General features: G+C 27.8%; 2 protein-coding genes across 2 annotated transcripts; both read left to right on the top strand.

The window, feature by feature from the left end:
• Window positions 1–1,867: 1,867 nt before the first annotated feature.
• On the top strand, window positions 1,868–3,592 carry LOC131170516 (anthocyanidin 3-O-glucosyltransferase 7-like). The gene has a single exon (XM_058129673.1). It carries the CDS (start codon window positions 1,946–1,948, stop codon window positions 3,317–3,319), a length of 1,374 nt encoding a protein of 457 aa, XP_057985656.1. The 5' UTR covers window positions 1,868–1,945; the 3' UTR covers window positions 3,320–3,592.
• A 6,148-nt stretch (window positions 3,593–9,740) lies between these two features.
• Window positions 9,741–11,206, top strand: LOC110636383 (anthocyanidin 3-O-glucosyltransferase 7-like). Its single transcript, XM_021786063.2, has one exon. The coding sequence runs from the start codon at window positions 9,741–9,743 to the stop codon at window positions 11,121–11,123; it is 1,383 nt and encodes a 460-aa protein (XP_021641755.2). The 3' UTR covers window positions 11,124–11,206.
• The last annotated feature ends 386 nt before the right edge of the window (window positions 11,207–11,592 follow it).

Below are 11,592 nucleotides of genomic sequence, written 5' to 3' on the forward strand. Positions count from 1 at the left end.
TTTTATCACTAATTTATGTTATTATGTTATTAACGGCAAATATCTGTCACTATAATTTTTTTATATTTTTATAAATAATAAAAATTATAAAAAATATTTTTAAAAATATAAATGTTTGCCTTCCATTTTTATATATTATTGTGGATGAATGTCAAGGTATCCATTCTACAAGATGACAATCCCCTTTCTACATTTACGTAATTTGTAATTGATGCCCTGATAGAAAATTGCAACATCTTCCAATTATATTTTCTTCCATGAAAACTACTAGACCATACGAAAATAAATAATGAAAAAGAAAATCATATTATTTTGGCTAATGGGACCAATTAGAAGTGACGTGATCCGTAATGTCTTATTTCGTTTAAATAATTAGTAGGATTTAGCATTTTCCTTATTTATTTTTGATAAGCCAAAATTTTATTAAAAGGAAGAAGATTTCCTTATTTTTCTATTAGTTAATTATCAGAAATGTTGTTGTTTGTTATGACTTGAGGATATGATAGGCTGAAAGGTAGCTTCCTTTGTGCCATGCGAACTGTACGTGGTAGACTAGCAGTTGCACTAATTCTGTCCACCCATTTGGCTCTCTGGAAGTTGAAATTATTCCCTACCATTATTACCTGATAACGAATGAGTATTAATAATTAATTGTGATGGATTTACATGCAATATTAAAAACATCATAAATAAAAATAATTGTATTTTAAATTTCTTTTTTCAAGAGTGAAATTTTATTAATAATTTTTTTAAAAGAAAATTATATAAAAAATTATTATATATTTAGTTTGATTGACCAGTGATTATTAGATATATTATTCACCTGCCAGGTATCTGATTTGAGTTTTGTTCTTCTAAAAGGAAAGATTATTATGTACGAAGAAGAAAAATTATTTTCTGTGTTTGCAAATAGAGGAAATGACAGTGCCAGTAACTGAAAGTTCATCGCTGGCAAGGCATGTTGCCGTGTGCGCATTTCCATTCACCAGTTCACTTTCTTTTGCCTGGTGTTTAGACTAGCAAAGAAGCTCCTCAACTGTAGTTTTCTTTCCTCTGCACATGGAAGATCAAAGTTCATGATCTTGTCAACTCAAAGCAATACTAATATCAAAACCTATGTTGTGAAGAATGGCATGGCGGATCACTCAGAAGACCAAGTCCTAGATATCATTCCAGGGTCGCCTCCATCAATCTCTAAAGACTTCCACTTTGAATTCATATTCCAGAGGAATCCCAGTCGTCCAGTTGTTCCACTTTTGTCATCGATGGCAAGAAAATTACCAAAAGCATTTGCATTGTATTAGTGGTATTATTATTTAAACAAGTAGTAATTGATTTGGACATGATTTGAATTATGAATAACCCTAATTAATTAATGAATTGATTGCTTGATTGAAATATGAACAATCCTGTTTAATTATCAAAACCTGAAACTGAAAGTTAGCTTCCTTATGCGCAGTCTGGTAGACTAGACGACTAGTAGTTGCACGGTTGCACCATTGTTCAGCCAGTTATTATTTTACTCCTCTGGAGGCTGGGGCCACACAATTATAATTTCATAAACATTCATGGTAAATTATTGAAAATACATAAGCATTATGTTATTTCATAATATAAAAGAGTTTATTTAATTAACTTGTTCAATATTTTCTCAAATTTAGAGACAAAGGAATTGGATGGAAAATCAGAGTAATATAATGATTTTTTTCTTACAATTACATTGCCAAACTTGCACCGACTCCACTTTATTTTCACCAAACTTATTCATTTTCCATAATCCAAACATAAAATCCAATCAATCAATCAATCACTCCCCAAAAACTCGTTCTCATTTCTTGGGTACATCATTTTTTTATAAGTAAAATTATTTAATTAAATAAAGCATGCACACCACCAATTATTAATACAAGGCCTTCTTGGTTCATTATTCACCACGAGCTGCACAATGTCAGTAACCAAAAGTTCACTGCCGGCAGGGCATGTTGCCGTGTGTGTATTTCCGTTCACCAGTCATCCGATGGCTCTCTTTGGCCTGGTGTGTAGACTAGCAAAAGAAGCTCCTCAACTGCAGTTTTCTTTCCTCTGCACTCAAAGATCAAACTCAATGGTCTTGTCAAATGAAACTAATATCCTCCCAACCAATATCAAAACCTATGATGTGGACGATGGCTTGCCGGAAAGGGTTGATCACTTAACATTAGATCATGCACTGGAAGGTAAGTACTTCTTTAAACAGTTCCCGGGGAACTTCAGACGCGGAATTGATACAGCGGTGGCAGAGACAGGTGGTAAAAGTGTAACCTTCCTGATAATAGATGCCTTTTTCTCGTTTGACCTTGGCAAGTTGGCCGAGGAGATAAATGTGCCATGGGTAGCGTTTATGGTATCTGCACCTCATGATCTTGCTGTCTGGTTCCAAAAGGATCTCATTCAACAGCTCTACACTAATGCTCAAACCCACGATGATCACCCAGAAGACCAAGTCGTAGATATCATTCCAGGTTTACCTCCAGTACCCTTTAAAGACTTCCACTATGAAGTGTTCCAGAGAAATCCCAGTAGTCCAGTTGTCCAAATTTTATCATCAATGGCACGAAAAATAACTCAAGCATCTGCAATTGTGTGGAGCTCTTATGAAGAACTAAATCCTAGTTTCCTCACAAATTATCTCAAGTCCAAGGCTCAAAATTTACTCTTTGTGGGTTCATTAAACCTATTCGGCACAGATGCTACAGGGCACCTGACATGGCTGGATAGACAAAAAACTGCGTCTGTTGTATATATAAGCTTCGGAACAATCGCAGGCCCTGGTCGTGAGGAGTTAGAGGCATTAGCTGAAGCGCTTGAAGACAGGGGTGTTCCATTTCTTTGGTCTCTCAAGGACAAGTTCAAGGAGTATCTGCCTGATGGATTTATTGAGAGGACTCGAACCCGCGGAAAGGTGGTTCCATGGGCATCCCAGAGGAAAGTACTGGGACATCCTTCAATTGGTGTACATGTGACTCACAGCGGCTACGGTTCTGTTTTAGACAGCATCCTGTGTGGAGTGCCAATGATATGCAGGTCAGTGTGGGCAGACAATCATTTGAATGCGAAGATGGTGGAGGAGGTGTGGGGGATTGGAGTGAGATTCGAGAATAGAGTAATCACTAAGTCTGGAATGCTCAAGTGTTTGGACATGATTTTCCAACAGGACAAAGGGAAGGAGATCAGACAAGCAGCTACTGCCCTCAAACAAGTTTTGGAAAAGGCAGCTGGACCAGATGGTGTTGCTGCTAAACATTTCGAAACTCTGTTGCAGATTATCTCTGAGAAGTAAAGCATATTATGGATCTCTGAGAAGTAAAGCATATTATGGAGTTCTTCTTTCTTCTTCTTCTTCTTCCTGGACCATGGTCCCTAATTATGGCCGAACAAGATGTATAAACTTAATTATAGTGTTTATCTTTTTAATGGGTGTGTCTGTAATAATTAAGTGCATGTGTTATGTACTTGAGTGTTTAGCATTTTTGTGCCATGGTTTTTGTTTTTGTTGTCGGATCTCAATCTGTTTCAGTTGCACTGCCTGTTCTTGGCGTGCGGTATTTTGTTCTGTTTTTGCTTACGGTGATTTTGAGCATAGCTTTGACTGAATAGATTCACTCTCCTTCTGATTTTTCGGGCAAATGACAAAAAAAAGGTGTAATAAAAAATATAAAATACAGAGAAAGGATGAGTTTGAAATTAATAATAGTGTTTTTAAGGTCCGGACGCTATTCAAAATAGCGTCGCGTCAAAAATTTATCGCGTCAAAAATTTGAAAGTAGACCTGTACGCTATTCAAAATAGCTTCAAACTCTCTTTACAATAATAAAAAATTAATTAAAAAAGTTTTAAAGTTGAGTAGCGTCCAACTTTTTTTTTTTTATTTTAATAATTTTATTTTATATTTTAAATAAAATATAAATACTATTTTAATAAATAAAATTATAATATGTAATATTATATATTATAAATATTATTTTTAATTTAAAATTAAATTAAAATTTAATAAAATAAAAAATTAAAATTAAAAAATAAATAATTAAAAAATTTAAGAAAAGTTGAACGTATTATAAGTAGTGTCCAACTTTTTTTTTAAATTTTTAATTATTTTATTTTATATTTTGAATAAATTAAAAATATTATTTTAATAAATAAAATTATAATAAATAATATTATATATTATAATATTTTTAATTATTTTATTTTATATTTTAAATAAATTAAAAATATTATTTTAATAAATAAAATTATAATATTTAATATTATATATTATAATATTTTTATTATAAATATTATCTTTTTAATTTAAAATTAAATTAAAATTTAATAAATAAAAATTTAAAATTAGAAAATAAATAATTAAAAAAATTTTAAAAAAATTAGACGCAACTTATAATCTAATTTTTTTAATTATTTTATTTTATATTTTTATTATAATTTTTTAATATTTTTTATTTTTTTTAATTTATTTAAAATATAAAATAAAATAATTAAAAATATTATATAATATATAATATTAATTATTATAATTTTATTTATTAAAATAATATTTTTAATTTATTTAAAATATAAAGTAATGTAGCGTCCAACTTTTTTTAAATTTTTTTAATTATTTATTTTTTAATTTTAATTTTTTATTTTATTAAATTTTAATTTAATTTTAAATTAAAAATAATATTTATAATAAAAATATTATAATATATAATATTATATATTATAATTTTATTTATTAAAATAATATTTTAAATTTATTTAAAATATAAAATAAAATAATTAAAAATTAAAAAAAAAGTTGATTTCTTAAATTTTTTAATTATTTATTTTTTAATTTTAATTTTTTATTTTATTAAATTTTAATTTAATTTTAAATTAAAAAATAATATTTATAATAAAAATATTATAATATATAATATTACATATTATAATTTTATTTATTAAAATAATATTTTTAATTTATTTAAAATATAAAATAAAATAATTAAAAATTAAAAAAAAAAGTTGGACGCTACTTATAGTAGCGTTCAACTTTTCTTAAATTTTTTAATTATTTATTTTTAATTTTAATTTTTATTTTATTAAATTTAATTTAATTTTAAATTAAAAAATAATATTTATAATAAAAATATTATAATATATAATATTACATATTATAATTTTATTTATTAAAATAATATTTATATTTTATTTAAAATATAAAATAAAATTATTAAAAATTAAAAAAAATATTGGACTTTACTATAAATAACGTCTAACCTTTAAATTTTTTTAATTAATTTTTTATTCTTGTAAAGAGAGTTGGACACTATTTTGAATAGTATCCAGCTCTCCTTTCAAAATTTTGACGCGAACGCTATTTTAAATAGCGTCCGGACCTTAGAAACGCTATTATAATTAGCGTCCCGCACTCACCTCATCCAACTCAGCATAATTCATCCCTTTTTAATAATTAATTTCAAACTCACCCTTTTTTTTATATTTTATATTTTTTATTACACATTTTTTGTCATTTTCTGTCAAGAAACAAACCTATATTTTGTGATAATATTGTAACTATTTATTACTCCTTTCTTCCCATTTCAAATAATATTAAAATTTTTTTCTCCTATTTTATTTATCATTTTATAAAATTAAAAAACACTTTCAACTATTTATAACTTTAGTATTAAATTCTTTGCATATATTTACTTCTTTTTTTAAATATATATAAGTAAGAAATTTAATTAGAAAAAAATCAATGAATATAATGAGAGATGTATTCGTACAAAAATTATTAAATTGAATTGAAGTAAATTCATAATTTTGATTTATCTCTTAATAAGTTATTCACAGAATCTAATCTATCATGAATCAAAGATATCATAGATCAAATATATAAAATATATAGTGAAATTTACTTATTAAATATATAAATCTAATATATTATATTTTGAATCTATCGAAGACCATATTTAATTAGTAAAAATTTTCCTAACTGAATATCAACCTCCTTAAATTTCTTCAATGCTTCAAAAGCTTGTAATTTCTCTTTCAAGAAATATATTTATGTTTTGCATGAATAGATAAATAAGAAATATTATTCTTAATAATAGAAGTTAGATTCATCATTTATATGGTACCGCATACATAGCATACATTAATTGAAATGGTTGTGTACCCATAATCGAGAGATAGAATAATGATTAATATTTTATTGATGGGTGTCATTTCTTTTATGATCAAATAAACTTTATTGCAATTGCACAAGTAAAAAACAAACAAAAATAAAACAATAAATATTTGCATGAATCTCTCTCTTAATATAGAGCAACATTTACTTTCTACTATAATCAAATAATAATTACATCAATAAATTTAAAATATCATTTTATCGATCAACTCAATTATACATAAGAGATACTATTAATTGTATAAAGTAAGTATATTAATTTTTTCCTTTCAATTTTCTCTGAACTTAGCTTGATATATGTAAAACTTAACACTACGCTAGCCATATTATTAGAATAGTTTATCCATCTAATTATCCTTTAGACATAACTAAACTATTTAACTTCCCATTATGGCAATACTCTCTTCCTTATGAGAAGTAATGAATAAGAGTCTCTTCCTAGCACTTGTATTTTATGCTCTTCTTCACATGTGGGCTAAAATCAAATAATCTCTCCTATAATATATAGAATTATAATGTCAAAGGCTTCATTTCAATTAAATTATTTTTATAAGAAAATAATTTAAATGAATTCTCACTCAATCATGTTTGATTTATATTTTTTTGATGAAAATGAATTTTTTTATTAAGTTAAAAAAATTAAATTCTTTTCATTTCGAATATGAAAATTAATCAAAATGAAATTAATTGAACTGAAATTTTTTTTTTATTATAAATTTTAGATTTTAAACAAAGAAAATAAGAATTACACTTAATTAGGATTAACACTAAAATAGAGTCATATTTTACATTGTTAATAATCCTCTGTGTAATTAAATAATATTTCTCACTCAAATTAAAAAAAAAAAGTCTAAATTCCACAAGAATTTTGAATTATATCCTTATTACGTATTCCCTAGCTAGAAAGACAGCCTTTGGCCTCTCTGAGCATAATTAGAGACCAGGACTATGAAGAGCAAGCTGCAGGTCGGAATTTGCATTAAAATTTTTAATATATTTTTTTGAACTTTTTAACTTATATTGTTTTGATACTAATTTTATGGAGCTTGAAGTAAAATCATGTTGATCAATGGGTGTTTGGTAGGAGAGGTTTGACACTTTTATCCTTTAAGTGAGGTCGAATATTCGATTCTTGTAGATGGAAACAATGCCCATTGAAAGCGATTTACTCTTTAGTGGATTGATTTAATGTGAACAAATTAGTCATAATCTATCAGATTGAAATACCCATAAAATATGAAAAAAAAAATCATGTTGTTGTACGTAATATATATCTCATATCGGTGGGATATGGAAAGTTTGTGAGCTTTAAGCTTAATTATTTTCATAATTTAAAAATTATTTAGGCAACCTAATTACTTAAGGCATTATAATTAATATCAAAACTTTAATTTGAAAAGTATGTGAAGAGATACGGTCTTAGTTGTATTATTATTATTATTATTATTATTATTTTGTTTTTTCAAACATGTAATTGATTTTGGATATGATTTGAATTGTGGATAACCCTAATTAATTGGGAAACAAGGAATGATTGATTTGAATTTATGAGCAATATATCCTAATTAATTCTGAAAACCTGAAACTGAAAGTCAGCTTTCCTCATGTGCACTGTAGTAGACTTGCAGTTGCACTTGCACCAACTTTCCTCACCCATTTATTATCCATCCTCTCTGGAGACTAGACCCTTTAATTATACATTATTTAGATTTTTATTTGGCTTATTTTTTAGTCTCTCATTTATTTTTATATTAAATTATGCATTTAAAAAATAAGGAAATTATTTTTATATATAAAAACTAGATAGTTTAAGACTTAAAATATAAAGAGACTATATAATTATATTTTTTAAATTTTATGAATTTAATGAAACTCACATTAATGCTTAAACTATCTGGAGAGAATAAAGTAAAAATAGAATAAAAAATATATGGATTAATTAATATATTTTTTAAAATAGAATAATTTAATTAATTTTATTAAAATAAATAGAATTAAAATAAAAAGATTAAATAATATTTTTTTAAAAGCAAAATTATATATATACATGAAAAATAAAATAAATAAATAAAATTTTTGGAAATATATATATAAAGAGGGAGAAAACAAAATAAATGCTTATATATTTTAATAAACATTCAAGATATATAAATTATTGAAAATGCATACAATGGATGGGACTTACCTGAAAAAGAAGAATCAGTGTTATGTTACTTTATAACATACAAGAGTATATTTCATTAATTAACTTGTTCATTATTTTGTCTATTTTCTTTTATAATAAAAATCTTGTTTTTTAAATATTTTTTATATAAAAACTAACAAATTTTCTATTATCAAAATTATACCATAATTTATTTGTAAATAAAATTAACAATTATTTAAAATAATAAAAAATAATCATACTATTATAAAATAATAAATAATACATATTAAAACATTTAAAAGTAAAATAACTTTTAAATATATGTTAATAATATTTTATTTTTAAATTAAAAATTACATTTTTCTGAAAAAACATAAATTCTTTAATAATATCAAAGTTTTAATATTACAAATAATTATTGGAGGGATAGGATCCTACTATCATAAATCAAACATATAATTTATTATTATGGAAAATAAAACTCACTAAACTTTTAATATAATAATTAAGATATTTTTGTTCGAAGAATAAGTATATAAATCTTCTAAGTGAGCATTGGTTCTTTGTTTGATTTAAATTCTCTAGAAGATACACATTTACAAATTAAAATAAAAAATATCTAATTAAATAAAATTAATGATCATATTTTTATTTAGAATAATTAAATAAAAATTCTAAAAAAAAACACATTAAAAATAAGACAAAATATAATGACTTCTATGAAGAAAGAAACAAATAAACTTAAGATCCATTAAGAATGAATTCTCAGTGTCTCTGTTCTATAAAGCACAGATAAAAGTTATTGTAGACAAAACATTTTAGAGAGAGGAGTTTTTAAATTAAGAAAAAAAAAAACCAGATAAAGATTTTTTTTTATATTTTTATTTTTTTATAAAAATTATAAATTAAAAAAAAATAAAAAAATAAAAACAGATAACCATTCCCTCTTATTTTTCTCGTGTTTCCAAATGAAAGTGCAACTCTACCCTATTTTCCTGAACAAATTTTCTTTCCACCGAACATCTTGCCGGCATACACCATCCAATGATACAATTATTGTGAAACATGCTACAAAATATGGCGGTCCATTTTCTCATTGCAAAACATAATTTCTTAATTTTTTATTAAATTTTATAGAAATTTTTTGGTGTAAGTGTACAAACATTTAATTCATTAAAAATTATATACATGTATTTTTATGAGGGACCATCATGATTTTAACTGAAATGTCTATTCCTAAACGTAAAAGATGAATTACTCAATTTTCATTGGAATGGCGTATACAAGGAATTTTCCTGTCCACACGTCCAAGCATAAAATCCAATCAAAATCATTCTCAATCAAAAACTCGCTTTGGTTCTCAAATTGTCCGGAGTTCATTCTTCATCACGATCTACGATCACAATGTCAGTAACCAAAAGTTTACCGCCAGCAGGGCATGTTGCCTTGTGCACATTTCCGTTCACCAGTCATCCACAGGCTCTCTTTGGCCTGGTGTTTAGCCTAGCAAAAGAAGCTCCTCAACTGCAGTTTTCTTTCCTCTGCACTCGAAGATCAAACTCAATGATCTTGTCAAATGAAACTAATATCCTCCCAACCAATATCAAAACCTATGATGTGGACGATGGCTTGCCGGAAGTGATTGATCACTTAACATTAGATCAAGCACTGGAAAGCAGGTACTTCTTTAAACGGTTCCCGGGTAACTTCAGACGCGGTGTTGATACAGCGGTGGCAGAGACAGGTGGTAGAAGTGTAACCTTCCTGATAATAGATGCCTTTTTCTCACTTGACCTTGGCAAGTTGGCCGAGGAGATGAATGTGCCGTGGGTAGCGTTTATGGTACCTGCACCTCATGACCTCGCTGTCTGGTTCCAACAGGATCTCATTCAACAGCTCTACACTAATGCTCAAACCCACGATGATCACCCAGAAGACCAAGTCGTAGATATCATTCCAGGTTTACCTCCAGTACCCTTTAAAGACTTCCAAGATGAAGTGTTCCAGAGAAATCCCAGTAGTCCAGTTGTCCAACTTATATCATCAATGGTACGAAAATTACCAAAAGCATCTGCTGTTGTCTTGAACTCATATGAAGAACTAAATCCTAGTCTCCTCACAAATTATCTCATGTCCAAGGTTCAAAATTTACTCTATATGCCATTAGCCCTATCAATGACAGCGTCAGGCACAGATGCTACGGGGTGCTTGCCATGGCTGGATCAACAAAAAGCTACATCTGTTGCATACATAAGCTTCGGGACAATGGCAACTCCGGGTCCTTACGAGTTTGAGGCATTAGCTGAAGCACTTGAAGAGAGTGGTGTTCCATTTCTCTGGTCTCTCAAGGACAAGTTCAAGGAGTATCTGCCGGATGGATTTATTGAGAGGATTGGAATGCGTGGAAAGGTGGTTCCATGGGTGTCCCAGAGGCAGGTTCTGGAACATCCTTCAATTGGTGTACATGTGACGCACAGCGGCTACAATTCTGTCTTGGAGAGCATTTTGTGTGGCGTGCCGATGATATGCAGATCACTATGGGCAGACAATCATCTGAATGCGAAGATGGTGGAGGAGGTATGGGGGATCGGAGTGAGAGTCGAGAACAGAGTAATCACCAAGTCTGGAATGATCAAGTGCTTGGACTTGATTTTCCAACAGGACAAAGGGAAAAAGATCAGACAAGCTGCTACTGCCCTCAAACAAGTTTCGGAGAGGGCAGCTGGACCAGATGGTGTTGCTGCTAAACATTTCGAAACTCTGTTGCAGATTATCTCTGAGAAGTAAAGCATATTATGGAGTTCTTACAGGACCCATGCCAGGTCAATAATAATGGCCGAATAAGATAAAAAAAATTTATATATATATATATATATATATATATATATATATATATATATATATATAAATCTTACGATGTGCCAGAGTTCTTATATATTTGTGTGGTGATGATTATTGAATATATGTACTTATGTTTATTTTAAATTATTGAATTATGATGTGAAAACAGAAAATGATATAATTATAGTAGGTACATAACAAGCAGAAAATTTTTAACAGTTGGAAAAATTGATGAGCAGCACCAAAGTTGTAAAAAACTGACAGTAAAACTGCAGGGACCAATTGCACAGAACTGATCTAAAAGATATTGCGCAAAGTGTTGAGAATTTTCTATAGTATCAATGGCATTTGGTATACTCCCTCTCTTTGTAATATCTTGTTCATATTATTTGTTTCCTAACAAAGTCGTATGTAG

This window comes from Hevea brasiliensis, chromosome 11, assembly GCF_030052815.1.
Source record: "Hevea brasiliensis isolate MT/VB/25A 57/8 chromosome 11, ASM3005281v1, whole genome shotgun sequence".
NCBI classification, from domain to species: domain Eukaryota; kingdom Viridiplantae; phylum Streptophyta; class Magnoliopsida; order Malpighiales; family Euphorbiaceae; genus Hevea; species Hevea brasiliensis.

What these genes read in the sequence shown, in the direction of transcription:
- LOC131170516 (XM_058129673.1), top strand. Translation starts at nt 1,946, where the DNA reads ATGTCAGTAACCAAAAGTTCACTGCCGGCAGGGCATGTTGCCGTGTGT.
- LOC110636383 (XM_021786063.2), top strand. Translation starts at nt 9,741, where the DNA reads ATGTCAGTAACCAAAAGTTTACCGCCAGCAGGGCATGTTGCCTTGTGC.